We start from the raw sequence: 16769 nt of genomic DNA on the forward strand, positions 1-16769 counted from the left end.
ATGTTTTAGGGGCCTCCAGGTCCCCGTGGAGATACAGGCCCTCCAGGCCCCCAGGGTCCTCCAGGCCCCCAGGGACCCAATGGACTTTCCATTCCAGGAGAACAGGTAAGCACAAAGGCTTTCTGTAGTAAATGAAAATGTTGGGTTAACAATGTGTTTAAATGGAATGTTCTCCCCCGCCTTACCTGTTTTGTTGTCCCTTCCCTCAGCTATTTTTGGTAGCAGGGTTTGAACCTAGAGCCTCATAGATGCTACACAAGCTCTTTACCACTGATCTATATCCCCAGCCCTTTGTAAACTTCTTATTTTGAGATGGGGTCTTGAATTCATCCTGTGGGTCAGTGCAGGGCATAGATTCTCCTGCCTCAGTCTTCTGGGTAGCTGGGGATGAAAGCCCTGAGCCACTAGGACTGGGTTATCTGCAACATTTTCTATGTGGTTCTAAATTCAAGGAGAATGCAAGATGCTTTCTTCTGATGAATGCTATTTTAGATATATAAATGGATATGTGATAAATAACTGTAGAAAAATTGTTCTGCTTATTTGCTCTCTCAAAAACTTCCTAAATGTAGTGCATATATCACTTGTGTTAAAATACATTCCTTCAAAGTAGATATAATTAGATAAGAGTATCATAATATTAAGTAGAAGTTACAAGATGGCATTTTCTGGAGAAAGTGAGTGTTAATAATAACAATAATAATAATAATAATAATAATAATAATAATAATAAAATCTGGCTTATTCATCTCCCTTCAAAAGAGACCTATGTGCTTGTCTCTGAACCTTTACGCTATACTTATGAAGGGATTAAAGTGCTTAAGTGACTCATTTCTTCCTTTTAAACTTAATTTCCATTGAGAACCATCTTCTCGCTGCCCACTCTAGGGTCGCCAGGGAATGAAAGGTGACGCAGGAGAGCCAGGCCTTCCCGGCCGGACGGTGAGTTCTCGAAATTACTCCTTTTTTTTTTTTTTTTTAAACCTGTCATGTACTGTTTGAAAAGTTGTCTTTGAGTTTTGCAAAATTGTTTTCTAAATCAAAAGACAGAGGCTGCAGAGTTTGGTGGGTGGGGAGGAGATGGGAGGAGCTGGAGGAAGGGGAAAGCATGATCAGAATTTATTAAATGAAAAAAGAATTTTAATTAAGAAAGTGAGAAAGATGAAGTAGTGAAGGGTAAGCATGCTTCACTGGACCTGGATTTCTCACTCTATTTTTAGTGTTCAAGTGTATACTGTTTAATTCTGATATTGTCTTGATGACTGATGTCTATGTGTCTGGTGCTCTGTTTGGTCATGGTCTTCTGTTTCTTTCCAGTGCTCCCAAACTTTGTTTTTTGAAAACGTTTTGGAGAATGCTAACAATCACTTTCTACACAAACAGTGTTTCACTGCATGCTAATTGTTTGCTTCGTTTTGTGCAGGGAACCCCAGGATTACCTGGTCCACCAGGACCAATGGGACCACCAGGAGACAGAGTAAGTTTGGGGCCACACATATGTATTAATTAGAGAATCCCCACAGTCCTGTTTGTACGGTTGGAGATGTGGAGTTCAAATATCTTGTGGAAGGCTTCAAACTGGTGTCAGTGGACCATACAACATCAGAACCATCTTGAGTTCCCTTAAACAAATTGATGGGATTTTGGGGGAAGTTTTTGAAATTTTAATTTTGGGAATTTTAAAGTTGTATTAGATTAAGAACGCAGTAAACAGTTTTTAACTGTTAGAAAGACACCCAAGAGACTTAGGAATCATTTTAGATCCGAAAATTAAAATATTTATCATGAGATAGATTTTATGTAACTTGGAGAGTAGCCTTAACTTTCACAGCATTGTCTTTGAAGTCCCAAGGAACTCGCTACCCCTTTAGAAGACAAGTGTCTCTTCTGAAGTTGATGCTGGTGTAAAGAGCTGGTATTTAGTTGGGACTTTCTCTATTTGTGGCAGCCTTCAAATTTGCCCTTGACTCGGGGTAATAGCAAAGTAGGAAAGCCATTCCACTCTGGGACAAGTTAATTGGTAACCAAATGAACATGACATTTATGCTTCATTCACCAATGCTATGGAAACATTTGTTTCAATAAGATACCAAAAATGCTTTAGTAAGAGAAATTTAGAGACATTAGAATTGCTCAAAGCCCACAAATCTCACAGCCTTTCAGCATTTTATGGTTTAAACAACAGTTTGAGGGTTGTCTGCGCTCTATCAGTCAGGCTAAACTGTGACTATCCGACTATCTGCCTTCTCTGGAGGGGTCAGTGCTGTACCTGCTGTCAGTAACCATGTGATTTACTAACCTTACTATCTGTAAGTAATGGATGGCAAGGAGGTGTCACTCAGTGGGAGCAATGGTTCACCAAGATAACTCAAAATAGCACATGGTATGCTCCCGAGCACCGTTTCCCTACTTCCTTTTACATTTGGAAGAAAAAGAAGAGTCAAAGCACAAGCCCTAGACTCTGATAAGGAATGTGGAGACTGTATTGATGTACTTCTTCAGCCTCTTTGAAGACTGACACTTTGGGAAGTATTGTAAAAGTTTTATTTTATGATGAAGAACAACAGTTAGAATATGAAGGTAATACCTTAGCCTGGCCCCCCTCAAACAAAACAAAACAAAAACAAACTGAATATGGCCATTGAAAAATGACAGTGGGCTGAACTGCTGCTGAGGGCTGGCTGTACACATCACAACCTACCCCAGTGCTTCCGATGGAGATGGTGGGGGTCCTGAGGTTGACTTCCCAGCAACAGGCAATCAGGCAGCCACTACTGTCATCACTGCACCCAGACGGACGAGGGGTTGGGAGGACCTATGCATTTCCTCCCTGGAACTCTAATCCGTGTCCACCGTTGTGGTGAGGGAGAAGGACGAAACTATTTTAGACAGTGAGAGAGACTGTTGGTTTGGGGATCTTGGCCAACAAAATAAGAAAGTAACAGGAATTCAGAGATAGAAATGGGAGGAGAGTGAAGCCAAGGATTAAGGTTCTGCAGGAATAGCAGGGCATTCGACTGCCTTGGATGATTTTGAAAGGAGAAACAGCAGAAGAACCCCAGGTACATGTATCTAATCTCCATATTTGTATAAAGGTGATTGCTAGTCTCTTCTAACAGTTACTCGGGAGAACATAACAGCTGCAAGCTTGCAACAAGAAGTGAAACTAAAAGTTGAAGCATGGTGGTCTGCAGGTAGCTGAAGACAGCCCCTTTAAGGGCTATCAGACGAAAACCCCCTCATCCCAATTTAGATATGTTCCTTCAAAGTCCCAAGCACCACTAGATTATTAAAAATACGACACTCACTAAAAGTTGAGAAAGAGCATACTAGGCAGCAGTTGGCTATGTTTAGATGGAAGAAATGCCATTCCGACCGTCTCAGCAAAGCTACTGGAACATTTTTGTTTCTTAAGTGGCTCTCAGAAGTATTGTTGGTTTTGTATCAGATGGGACTCAGAGTCTGGTTTGTGTTAAGCAGACCTAGCTCCTTCAGAAAGCAGCCCGAAAGTTTATCCCTTTAAGTTTCTGAAAAGATTTTTTTTTTTTGGACATGGAGAATTTCTAAAATTCCCTTAAATGAAACCCTTTAAGTTTCTGTTATTGTGAAATCAGTAGACTAACAAATATGGATGCTGAATGATTATGGACAAAATAATCATTCTTTCATGTTCGATTTCTCAAAACCAGGCTGGCCCAGAACTCACAGTAATTCTCCCGTCTCAGCCTCCCCAATGCTGGCATTACAGGCATGGAGCCACCATGCCTGGTACTGATCATTCTTACTCTCTTCAGAAAATGGGACAAAAATCACTTCTGACAGAGGAATGCAGCAAACATAAACAGAAAACTGACTCAGAAGTCCTCGGCTGGGTTTCAGAGATCTGTTCTTGGGAACGAAAGCTAAGTAGGTAGCAGGGTGACTCACTCCAGGCAAAGGTCACTTGGCACTGTGCAGAGAGAAGGAACTCATCGGCGTGGACACAGGAGCCAAAGGGCAGCCCTGCAGGGAGGTGCACCCTGCCTTTTCCTTGATGCTCACACTGACACAGCTTGGCTCTGCTGATGAAGGGAGAGAGTTTTCTGCTGGTTGTGAGAACCTCTGAGGGTGCAGGGCAGTTAATACAGTTTTGCCCTTTTCAGAGAGTAACTGTCGAGCAGAGAGAGTTGATCGCTCGTTGCCCTTCTTTACGCTCTTACAGAAGTCAAAACCAGAATCTGCCTTCCTTGAAGAAGACAAGTTTGGCACTTAAAATGGCTTTACTTGTAACTCCACAAATGAATGAGTGCAGGAAATAATTACTCAGTAAAAGTGTAATGTAAATTGAAATAAGTCGTTTTGATATATTGGTCTTCATATTGAATGAGTACCTACCAAACACCAAATTGTACTCAGTCCTCTGTATCACCCTTAATGATCTACTTGCATCATTTCCCTTGTTCATGTTCATTTCCTTCCTAATCTGCAATTGTGATTTTATTCTTATGCAGGGTTTCACTGGAAAAGATGGTGCAATGGGACCGAGAGGCCCACCCGGGCCACCGGTAAGAGCCCAGTGGGTTACACTGCCTCCATCTGGTCTCCAGTCTCCTTTCCTTTTGTTGCCATTTTTGCTAGTGAGAAAACCTGATTTGAATTACTCTCTGTCTGTGCTGTGGGGTATATTGTTATATGAGCTGTTGGGGTTTGTTTTTATAAATCAAAATGTGCTAGAGAAAACAGATATGTCAAAATACAGATGCTTAATCAAGTTACAGTTGAGAAAATCTCAGACTGACTTGGCCACTAGCTGGTTAGTCTCATGATTTTCCTCTTTATTGAGTAGCTATTTTCAGGACCTCAGTGGTTACCTCCTGAATCTGGAGCTCCTGACATTTAAATGTTAAGGACATTATTAATGAGCGACCATCAATCATTCTGGGGAAGTAGGTTTTATCTGTACCTTAAACAAAGGGTCTTCTTATGATTTGTGGGGAAGATACTGAAGATAAGAGATTCTGAAACTGCTTCAAGTAGAACTGCCTGTAGGTGGGGTCACAGTGAGATAGAGACAGTGGCTGTGCCCTTGTCTGGATGGAAGGATTCAGAGATTCTGAAACATATGTTTAAATGATTTTACTATTTATCTTTAATACATATATTTTCAGGTTTAAATATTAAGCCTAAGTATTTACTGCAGAGCTCATTTTTTTTTTTTGCATAGATCCCACAGAAAACTATTTTATAAAATCTTATGATTCCATTTCACGGAAATGGTAGGCTTTAGAACATGATGTATTGGATATTATATTATAAATAGCCCAATAGATAGATGGCGGAAATGCCTGAAAGTTGACTTAAAAGCGACAGGGAGAAATTCTTGTGGTTTTGCTGGGTTGAAGCGTGCTGATAGGATGGAGAGACTTGGAGCCTGGGGAATGTCCCTGAGGAAGAAGTGATTTCTAGACTCCTCTACAGATGCCAGAAGTGTGGCTAAACTGTGATAAACCCAGCCACCTTTTTAATTCCTCTCTGGCCAAAGTTTCCATCCCCATCTTTTGGAGTTTTTATTTTGATTTTTTTTGTTTCAAAAATAAACTAAAACTTTAGGAGTTTCCTTCTGTAAAGATGCTTTGTAGCAGATTTACTGAGATTGTAGTCTAGAAATTATGAAGCTGGTTATATGTGTGCGTGTATTTTTCCATTGGTCTCAAGATATAGTTCAGACTAAATTTCCAGGATTTCCCCCTCGTGTTACCTTAAAATGTGGCTGTCCTCTTCCTTAATGTGGAATGATATTCTGCTTCTTTTACAAGTTTTAAACCTGGCTGCAGTTCTTTAGTTACTGTGGCTAGGATTTTTTTCCTCGTCATAACATTCCTTTTCTTGGTCTGTGGTTCTAGGGAACCCCAGGTTCTCCAGGAGTTACAGGGCCCAGCGGGAAACCAGGAAAACCTGGAGACCATGGCAGACCTGTAAGTAGATGCCTTGCATGCCAACTGACTTCCATTCTCTTGTGGACACAGATAATGAGAACTCTAAGGCTTGGCCATATTTAGGTTATCTCAACCATAAATGTGTTTGGAGCCTCTGCTGAAATAATGATAAACCCATGGATTTGCCTTGGGAATAGTTCTAAAGGCTTTTTCCCCCTGCTGGGTTGCTATAATATCCTGGGATGAAAATTGTGGTCATTGGGTTTCTTTAAAAGGAGGAAGGGATTATGAGCCAAGACACATATTTCTGCACTGTATAAACACTCAGAGCTTCAGAGCTGGGTCAGCAAAATCATTCTTTTTATTTATAAATGGTATGCTGTTTAAGACATAAAAATACATGATGAGAGTACAGGGCGCCTTACCTCCTCAGTTTATGAATGTTAACTCTTCGGCAGACAGTACTACTGAGCTGCACCATTTGCTTCTTGCTCCATAGCTGAGGATGCTGGAGCATCAGACCAATTAAAAATATTTATTGAGGCCTGAGGAGATGGCTTAGTGGGTAAAAATGCTAGCCATGCCAACATGAGGATCTAAGTTTGTACCTCCAGAACACTTATAAAATCTGGACATGTAGTATGAATATCTGCTATCCCAGTGTTCCTACAGAGAAATGGAAAGAAGAAAGGGGAGAATCCCTGAAAGCCCTTAGGCAAGATATCTGGCATCCACAGTAGAAAAACAACAAAGAGACATTGTCTCAAATAATGTGGAAGTTGACAATGACCACCCAAGGCTGTCCTCAGACCTCCACACGTGTGCCATGGCACACCTATACCTACAGACGTATACTCAGATGCCCTCACCACATGTGTGCATGTGCAAACAAAATTACCTACTAGGCTGATGGTGTAGCTCAGTGGTAGAGTGCAAGGCCATGGGTTCAACAGTTAGCACAAACAAATTAATAAGAAGCCACGCTTAAGTTGGCTATTTTACTTTTTCCAATGTGGTCCTTTCTCAATTTATATCTGATTTAGCTCTCTCTCACTCCTATGTTTAGTTAGAAATAAAAATTGCAATAGCATTACACCTATTCTGTGCTTTCAAATTAGTACCTTCCAACTCAATTTGGAGTTTCTAAAATATCCACAAGTATTTGAAATGGCTATTGGGCTTCATGCCCTTCATGCTTAATTTTGTATTAGTATGAGGCAAGGGCTTTGCTAACCTATGCAAGCAAAGGCTCAAAAATTTCTATTGCTTTTACTTGAGATGTGATTGCTAGTAACTGGTAGTAAAGATACTTCTACAAGATCACGGACAAGATGACAGGGAAGATATTCCCATGAACTCCTAACAATATGATTGTCTAAACCAGACTGCATAATGACAACACTAGTTTACATGCCAACATGTGTGGGAGAGGTATCACAAGGCCTCACCCCTAGATGAAGAATTAAAGGCAGTTAATGGCTGCTGGGAGAGGGAAACTTAGTGTTTTGCCTTTTTTTTTTTTTTTAGATGAGACCCTGATAGGTTATCCAATCACACGGGTCATCCCTAAACATATGCCCATATGAGAAACACTAAATTCACTCAGCAGCGCGCGTGCGTGCGTGCGTGCGTGCGTGTGTGTGTAACAGTAATAACTGAGGGGGGCACATGAGAAGAGTTGTGGGGAGCTGGAAGGGTAGTTATGATACACATGGTATGTGATACACATGTATCAATTTCTCAAAAAATTTAAACAAGCAATTTAGAGTAGGAATAAATTGAAAAAGTAAATCAGAAACATTTCTAAAGAGCAAGAAATAAGAAATAACGCAGTTTTCACAAAGCTCCATACTTAATATTAGTATTCCATAAAAATATAATACTTTTGGTAATGAGAAAGCCAAGCACAAGTTTTGCATACAATCATTATAATTCACTGTGCATTTATTTGGACCTCATGTCTCAAAGAAAGAAGTGAGACAATCTAATTTTTTTTAAAAAAATACCGTTCTGGCATCTATATTGAGACTAGGTTATTAAGAGTAAAAGCAGAAAGTAGAGAGGTCAGTTAAGAGGATATTGGAATAATTACACTAAGCCTTGGTTTGAACTACAGTGGTTTCCATGGGAACAGTACAAGTTGGTTTGGCTGGAATAGTCTCCCAACATCAGATTTGTTAATGACTTGGATGTTCCTTCTGTAATGGCAGCTGGCTGTTTGAAAAGATACTACTGAAAGATAGGAAGTTCCTGCCCTTGAAGCAACTCTCTTGGCCAGGAAGGGGCATTTGATTGAATATGATAAAGATTATGTAGTTGTTTGGATGTGAGACCAATAAAGAACATCTGTTTTCTTTTCTATCCTGCACAAAGACTAACTGGAGGTAGAATGAGCTACATATCCATCTAGGAAGCTGACAGGAAGCCCACTAGTTCTTACTGGAAGTGAATAGACGGCAAGCTTTTGGGGATCCCACAATGAATAGTTGAGCTGAGTAACCATGGTAACTTAAAAGTGCGATAGGTCAAGTGCAGTTTGTGTTCAAGCATACATATTTCAGTTGCAAGCCCACATGGTAAATGATACATATATTTTAAAATTATTGTTTTAAAATTCACATCTGAACAAGGCTTTGGAAGGTACCTATTTGGTGGGGGATGAGATTATTTTTACAGAAAAGAAAAATGTTAGTGGCATGATTTTAAGTATGATGTGTCATTTTGCTGGTTTATTAGACGATAGATGCTGCTCTCTGTATTGTCATTCCTGTCCATGTGGCTCTCAACATTCCTAATGATGTGACCCTTTAATATAATAATATAACACCTCATGCTGTGGTGATCCCTAACCATAAAATTATTTTTGTTGCTGCTTCATAACTGTGAGTTTGCTACTGCTATGAATCATAATGTAAATATCTGTGTTTTCTGATGTTCCTAGGTGACCCCCGGGCGAAGGTCATTTGACTCCTATAGGGGTCATGACTCACAGATTGAGAACTGCTGTTTTAGACTATATCTTCCTGTTTCTAAAGTATGAAATTCTTGTGTTTCAGGGTCAATCTGGGTTAAAAGGAGAAAAAGGTGATAGGGTATGTATTTCTTAAAATTTGGCTTATTTTTATTTCAAGATTTAAATGTTGGCATCTGAAATTATAGAAATAATATTTTAATTTTTTAAAATTTAATTAACCAGGGAGACATTGCTTCCCAGAACATGATGCGAGCAGTTGCAAGACAAGTCTGTGAACAACTAATAAGTGGTAATTCATTGTTTATCATCTGAATCTGTGAAAAACTAATAAGTGGTAATCCATTGGTTACCATTTGAATGACTTTTAAAGTAATTCTGGGACAAATACAGAACTCGAGTCACAGAGATGATCAGAGATGTTTCAAACTCATGTAGCTCTGTGCCTGAAGATGGAGTGCAGGCTAACCTTGAATTTAAGGCTCCCGTTCTGAAGTTTAGTTTGTGCTTCTCACAGCATGATCCTGAGGAACATATCTTCTAAAATTTCTTAATTTGCTTATTAGAAATGAGAGTTCCTTGACCATGTTCTAAACTCAGTGAATTATTGTGCTTGGATATGAGGCCAAAATATAATATATTTTTCAATATACAATTAAAAAAAGTCTCATTTGTGCTAAACCTGGGTAACATTGCTTTGGGTACCTAGAAAAATGACATACTGTCCTAATTTCAAATGGGTTCTCTTTTGAGTGACATCATTCAGCCCACTAAAAGGCAGTGTATTCCAGAGTCACACCATACTTTGTTAACTCATATTCACAATAAATCTTATGGTTTGAATTGAGAATTTTGTGGAAATGGCCATTGATCAAGGGTCATTTTGTACTAGGTGGCTGATGTACCTCATTTTTATTTTTTGTACTAATTAGAACATTTCCTGGAGATAAGGAAGGATATGGGTCTCCTTAGATGCTAAGGGAAAGCCACTTCCCAGTCTCACCGCGCCCGCCCCCCCCCCTTCCTGGGTTTCTTTCTAACAAGGCTTTCTATTTACAGGCCAGATGAGCAGATTCAATCAGATGCTGAATCAGATTCCAAATGATTACCACTCAAGTCGCAACCAGCCTGGCCCACCAGGGCCCCCAGGACCCCCTGGCAGTGCTGGAGCCAGAGGAGAACCAGGGCCTGGGGGGCGACCAGGATTCCCTGGCACACCAGGGATGCAGGGACCCCCTGGTGAACGAGGTGGGCCTTTCTGGCTTTACACAGAGATAAAGGAAGAGCTTGCATGTACCAAAACTGGGGCAGGTTGGAAGCATTTGGAAGGCGGAATTTGGCAAACTACTTCAGTGTTATTTAGACAGTCCAGACAAGCTGTCTGGGAACCACCTTTCCCTTTAGTAATTTGCAGGTCACAGGTCTGTGTCCTGGTGATGGGGGTGTGAGAAAACAGATGCTGTTTTCAGCAGATCTTAGTAGAGATGTTTCTATCCATTGATTTCTCTTGTGGCTCTAATGGGAAGCAGTGTCTTGGCAAATGGAATTAGGCATCACTGTGCTGTGACTGTGGCAAGAACTGAGCAGCAACCGAGGACATCTAAGCAGCCCGATGGTTTTAGGTCCAAATTCTTTCTGCTCCTTTATTCAAGGCCTGGCACTGATTCTAGAATATTTGTTTGACTTTAATTTCATGGTAGATAAATGAAATTGAAAGGGAGTGGGGGGGGGCAGAAAATGGGATTTTTCTGCTTCCAGATGTTTTGGGACAGTGAATACCAGTTTAAGAGTTTTATAACCTACTATCTGATGGTGTCAATGGTGTACACACACAGCTCATGAAGTCTACCTGAAGGGCCTGCTCTAAGATCTCTGTTTTTAATTACTATTTGACAATATATTAGGCATATTTGTATCCTTCAAATAATTCCCCTCTGACTTGCAGCCAGATTTGTTTCTTGGCCATGAATCTGGAATTACACAAATGTCTAGAAAGAATTTGGCTTAAGGAGTGAACTTCTGGGAAAAATTAGGTTCTGTTTTCACTAAGGAAATGAGTTACTTGAGTTATTATTATTTAAGATGAAAAATCATGTTTCCAGATAAAATTTTCCCATGCTTTTCTTTCTTTTTTCTTTTTTCTTTCTTTCTCTCCTTCTTTTTTTCTTCTTGTAGGTTTGCCTGGAGAGAAAGGAGAAAGGGGTATTGGGTCTCCAGGACCTCGAGGTCCGCCTGGACCATCAGGTAGGTTGGTTAAGACATCAGATTGGGAAAGCCTGTAAAGTGTGGGAGGCAACGTCATAGCATCAGCTCTTTCCAATATGGCGGTCTTTTGGCGAAAAGTTCAGGTTGGATGTTCTCTTTGTTGAAGAGCATGCTCTATCAGGCATTTGCTCACAGCCTCAGTATAGGAAGGCTTGAATGTCACTGACATAAAGAAGGACTCTTTTTGTAGGGACTTTCCATGTGGTGTTTGTTGTTGTAGTTGTTTTGATTTTGTTTGCTTTATATCCCCCAAGTACTGTTTTTTTCCTAGTATTCTTCAATATGGAGTTATTAGAGTGAGAAAAATGAAAAGATTTGACACACATTTTCATTTACAACATTTCCTTAGCGTGTTTCAAGGAAACAATAGCTGTTTAATTGTTTTATGCATTGTTTTGACTAGGTTGAAAATGAATTTTTTTCTTTTATTTAAAGATTTAAAAAATCCTCTGTCTGTATATGTATGTATTTCTCTGTCTGCATGTCTGTCTAAACATCTATCTATTTATCTTCTATTTATTTGTGGGTGTTACATGTATGTTTACTCCACGGTGTACACGTGGATGCCAGAGGACAACTTGTAGGAGATCCACAATATGGGTCCTGGGGATTGAGCTCTGGTGTTTAGGCTCGGCAGCCACCACTTTAATTATCAAGCCATTTTGCTGCCCCACATTTTTCTTATCTTTATGTGGTTTCTAGATCTTTGCACCAAGCCCAGCTCTGTGGTTAAATCTTTGTTAATCATAACTTAGTGCCACTTTATCCAGAAAGAATGTTACTTGCTTCATGTAAACTGGAGATGTGGACCAGATACTCATCTGGCTACCTGAAGCAGCCATTCCAGGCATTCTTGTCCCTGTATGAATGGGAGCAAACAAGAGAATTCACAGATAATTTTAGCTTGGCTTAATTCTTGCTAAATCAGTTTTCCTTAAATGAAATTGCTACATTAGTGAATTACTGGCATTAATTCATCACAAGAAAGTTCTTTGGTTCACACTGGGAATTTCTTAAGGAATTTTTTTTTTTTTATCATGCACTAGTGAATGGTGGTCTAATGTCAAGTTAGTGGAGATGTCACTTGAGTATGGGAGACTGCCTCAGGTGTTCTTGACAAGAAGGGAAACGTATTTGTTTTAACTTCACACTAGGTCCACAAGGAGAATCCAGAACGGGTCCACCAGGGTCTACAGGCTCAAGAGGCCCTCCTGGTCCCCCTGGTCGTCCTGGAAACTCAGGTATCCGAGGACCCCCAGGTCCTCCTGGATATTGCGATTCATCCCAGTGTGCCAGCATCCCATACAATGGGCAAGGCTATCCAGGTATGTTGTTGCCATCATAAGGACCCCAGTTCCTCAGAAATAGAGCCCTAGGACTGAAGGAAGGTGGAGTTAAGGATTTTGTGGAGATGTCAACTTTTTTTCAGCTCTGTATTTTGAGTTTTGCTATCTGCTAAAGCACAAAACACCTTTCACTAATTAGGACTTAGGTAACCATTTTCCCTTCCTGCATTTCTGGATTTACCAAACTACATCATAAACTTCTCCACAGCTCTCGTGGGAGTTAAATGAATGCTACCAATTCATGAGCTTTTTTTCCCCCTAAAAGAATCGAGAGATGAATAAAAAAGAAATACAGTTATAGAATGCTGAAAATATATACAGAAAGTGTTTGGGGACTCTAATTTACATGTGATAGCATAGTACAGACAACTGAAATAATTCACTGTCTGTGCCAGCCATGGAACTGATGCTTATCAAATCTGGAACTTAATATTTTTATAAGGTTGTTAATGAAATTCTAGTGTTCCCCAGTTGTAGACAGCAGAAGTCTCTTGTGCCTGACATTGGGGGATGTGAGATTTGGGAGGTATGTTGGTCTGGATAGAAGACTGTCATGTTGTGGTCAATGGTGACTTTTCATTAGTGCACCCTCATGCATCTTGCAAGTTTAAAAATGATACTGCTGTTTGATATGGTTTGCTACTAGCAAATAGTGCATGAGTAGTTGAATATCTAAATATCTATATATCTATATATTTATGTGCATAATTTTATATGATCAAAAGTAATAATGAATCCAATGCATACTCCCATGCAATCCATTAAGATTAAAATTTAATTCTTTGTTAAACAAATTTAAATTATTACTGCCTTATGACATATGTGAACTGAAAATATATGGATATATATATATATACTTTAACATTTACATAGATGGATGTGTATATATATATATTTTTGCCTAGTAATTCAACTTTTAAAAACTATCATCTTTGACCTGTTTCAGGTTCCGGCTAACAAATTTTCTAAGTCTCCAGTGCTGCTTACAGTTTGAATACATGAAAATCCTGTTTCTGAGATGTTTGCGCACGTGCTTATTAGAAAATGAGTCTGTATGGAAATCTCACCACAGATATGGTTAACGAACTGGGTCGGCATCATACAGGAGGGTGGAGACTCGATACTAACTTGAATGATACAAAAGCAGTGGGTGTCAGCCCGGTGCTTTTCAGCAGCAATGTAGAAAACCATCTTTTAAAAAGTTCAAACACAGCCACGAGGAGCCTTGGCTGTGAAGGATGTGCCTAATAAGCTACTAACCAGCAGAGACATGCCATGTTACAAAAGACAATTAACCTGGTTGAAGAGAAATGTCCTATGTAAATAATAAACTAATTGTGGCTTGTACATGATCTGGATGTGATCCTATCCACTAAAATTTTGTAACAACTCAACAGTCTGCTTCTGCACCAAAGCCTGCTGGCTGCTTGCTCTCTGCAGTAATAACAGCGAATGGATTTGCTCCCCTCTTGCTTGTTAGCAGTGTGTCTGAGTTCAGCGCATGTGTGAGTTCTCAGTATTCTGTGTGTGTACTCTCAGTTTGGTTTTTTTTTTTTTTAACTGCAACTTTTCAAACCAAAGCTTAAAATCACCATTCCTTCCTGTTTGGACGTAGTCACAGGTGTTCCTCACCCACTAGCTGTAACTCTGTGTGAGACACAGCCATGGGAGACAGTGGACTGTGTATAACCTGTCGACAAGCTCTTTTGACCCCAGTTCAGTTCCTAGGCACCAATATTCTTCATGTCCTCAGCTCTTCGAGTTGTTCTTTGACGTGAGGAGTTTGAAGTCATGAATAGTTATTTAGGGATTTGCCAGAAATCCTGCCTATGTACCATGTTTACAGTTCTTTGGCCCAATTTCTGGTCCTTCCCAGGTTTTGTCTATTGATTGTATTTACTGCTGGATCTTTTGATTACCAAATTCTCTCTGCACATGTGCACATGGAAAGAATTGGACCACTGTAACACCTCTATTTATGGTTGTGAGATTAAGACTGGAGTGCCATCACCTCAGGTGACGACTTAACTTTTGCTGTGTATGTACCTTCCAAGTCATGCCATAACTGTAATGTTGAATCGGACAGAGCCTTATGTGCCCGAGGGTGGGGCCTACCTGCCTGATCGTGAGCCCTTCATCGTGCCTGTGGAGCCTGAGAGGACAGCAGAATACGAGGAGGACTACGGTGCAGATGAGCCTGAAGGGGAGCACCCTGATCACATGCGTTGGCGGCGTGCCCTGCGCCCAGGCCCTGGGCAGTGAACCTGAGACCGTGGGTTCACCAAGGCGGGAGGTGTTGGGATTCTCATTCACAGGTCAGACAGGGCGACATACAGCTTTTCTGTGATGTTTTCTTCGCTTTGCTTCATCTACAAGTGCTCTTTTCTGACTGTAGGGAACCTTGTTTTGCAGGCAGCCTAGCTCACAACAGTCTGTAGTCATCCATGCCTTTGCAGTTCAAATGCTTACAACACACGCTGTTCACAGAAGCTGCAAGGAGAGAACACGCCCAGGATGTTGCTGTGGCAGCCAAACTTCTAGGTTAAGCAGCAGGCCCAGGAAACCAGAGCAGCTATATGTTTGGAAAGAGCCTGTATCTTTCTCAGTACTAATCTGCAATTCAATCACATCCCATTTCCAGTAATTCCTCTCCTAAAATCAAAATGGAGGGAAGCACCAGCTCACTGTAGTGTCTCACCTTTTTCCTCTTTCCTCCTGCTATGTGTTAGGACACAGAATCTTAGTGTCTTGACAACCACAGACCTTCCACCACATAGCTGAAGTTATTGTATCAACTGGATACTGTTCCATATCGCCGTAGACGTTCTTGTTTTGACACACTAACATTTATGCCAAATTGCAGATTATTCTGCAGGAATGGAGTTGCATGTTTGTGTTGTATATTTAGAATGAACTTTTGCAGAACATATTTCTTAGTTATCAAAGCAGTTGGAAATGTCTGCAAGACTATGAATATAGAATTGCTGCTTTTATATTTTAACTGCAGATTGTGAATTTCACTGCCTTATATTATTTATTTCTGAAACAAAAGAGGCATTTTTCAATAAAACTACTGAAAATTTGACATGGCATAGTCTTTTTTCTTTGAAGGGCCTTTTGGAATGCTCAAGTGGTTGTTACAGCAAACAAATTCACGTCCTTGGATACAGTTACAAATCTTGCTAATACTGTTAAATTATGCTAAATAACTTTAGATTTTTTAATGTTATGGTGAAGTCATTGAAAAGAGTGGTGAGAGCCTTTAAAAATCTGGCAGATTCCAAAGGTTTTATTAGGAATGTAGAGGATGTGTGGGCTGGTGGAAAAATAATGAGGTATCCTAGGAGACCCTAAACAACCAAATAATCTACAACCCACACAATTTTGTATGCATTTAATTACGTTCCTATACTTTACCCAATAGCAAATTTAATTGCAAAGAGAAAAACTCCTTAATGGAAAAATTTAATTTAGGTAAACTCTTCTTTTCCACTTAAAAATGCAATAAAATCACCCTAAATATCAAAGCAAATGTTGTAAATGTCTGAAAAAAAAACCAACATCAATTTAAAAGTGAGGGGTGGGCAGTGGAAGAGTTTCTCATGGGGCAAAACCTGAATTGAATTCTCCTTGGAGTTTGAGATGGGAAAGCATAGATGATACATTAATGCAAGTCGGTTAAGAGGCGTTAGCAGATTGGTAACTCATAGCACTTGTCTTTTATTCTCTATTTTTCACTTACATTTTAAAGCCAGAGGAGAACACTGAGGTTCTATCAGCCCCCATCTTTCACTATAGGAAGAACTCAACTTTGCTACTAGTACCAGAAGAGGACTGAGGCTCCCTCTTCCTCACTTTGTAGGTAGCTGCTTTCCTGCCCCTCCCCACCAGTCCCTTATCCCTTATTCTCTAGGCAGGAGCTTTCAAATCTCAAAGATGCCCCAACATAGTTTCTGATTCATTTGTGGTTTGGATATTCCTTGAAGAACCCTTGTATTAGAAGTCTGAAGATGGGTCCTCAGGTCACTGACTCAGTGGGGTCACAGCCACATGAATTATTTTTTTTTTTGAGACAGGGTTTCTCTGTGTAGTTTTGGTGCCTGTCCTGGATCTCACTCTGTAGACCAGGCTGGCCTCGAACTCACAGAGATCTGCCTGACTCTGCCTCCCGTGTGCTGGGATTAAAGGTGTGCACCATCACTGCCGGGCCACAGCCACATGAATTTGAAGCACAAAGTAATGATTGACTAGATGTAGGTTTGGTTCATGATG

At 40.2% G+C, this 16769-nt stretch overlaps 1 protein-coding gene across 3 annotated transcripts in view; it reads left to right on the forward strand.

The window, feature by feature from the left end:
* Window positions 1–15582, forward strand: part of Col12a1 (collagen type XII alpha 1 chain) — a 114693-nt gene extending 99111 nt beyond the window's left edge. For 2 of the 3 annotated variants that reach the window (XM_006980038.4, XM_076576788.1), the window contains 11 exons: window positions 10–105; window positions 889–942; window positions 1424–1477; window positions 4491–4544; window positions 5883–5954; window positions 8972–9007; window positions 9112–9178; window positions 9946–10134; window positions 11062–11130; window positions 12306–12476; window positions 14584–15582. In XM_006980038.4, coding sequence (XP_006980100.2) covers window positions 10–105; window positions 889–942; window positions 1424–1477; window positions 4491–4544; window positions 5883–5954; window positions 8972–9007; window positions 9112–9178; window positions 9946–10134; window positions 11062–11130; window positions 12306–12476; window positions 14584–14759 — 1038 coding nt within the window. In that variant the 3' untranslated portion in view covers window positions 14760–15582. Of the gene's footprint in view, window positions 1–9; window positions 106–888; window positions 943–1423; window positions 1478–4490; window positions 4545–5882; window positions 5955–8971; window positions 9008–9111; window positions 9179–9945; window positions 10135–11061; window positions 11131–12305; window positions 12477–13443 lie in introns of all 3 variants that reach the window. The other variant, XM_042281395.2, reaches the window with a different exon arrangement.
* Window positions 15583–16769: the final 1187 nt, after the last annotated feature.

This window comes from Peromyscus maniculatus, chromosome 7 (assembly GCF_049852395.1).
Source record: "Peromyscus maniculatus bairdii isolate BWxNUB_F1_BW_parent chromosome 7, HU_Pman_BW_mat_3.1, whole genome shotgun sequence".
Taxonomy (NCBI): domain Eukaryota; kingdom Metazoa; phylum Chordata; class Mammalia; order Rodentia; family Cricetidae; genus Peromyscus; species Peromyscus maniculatus.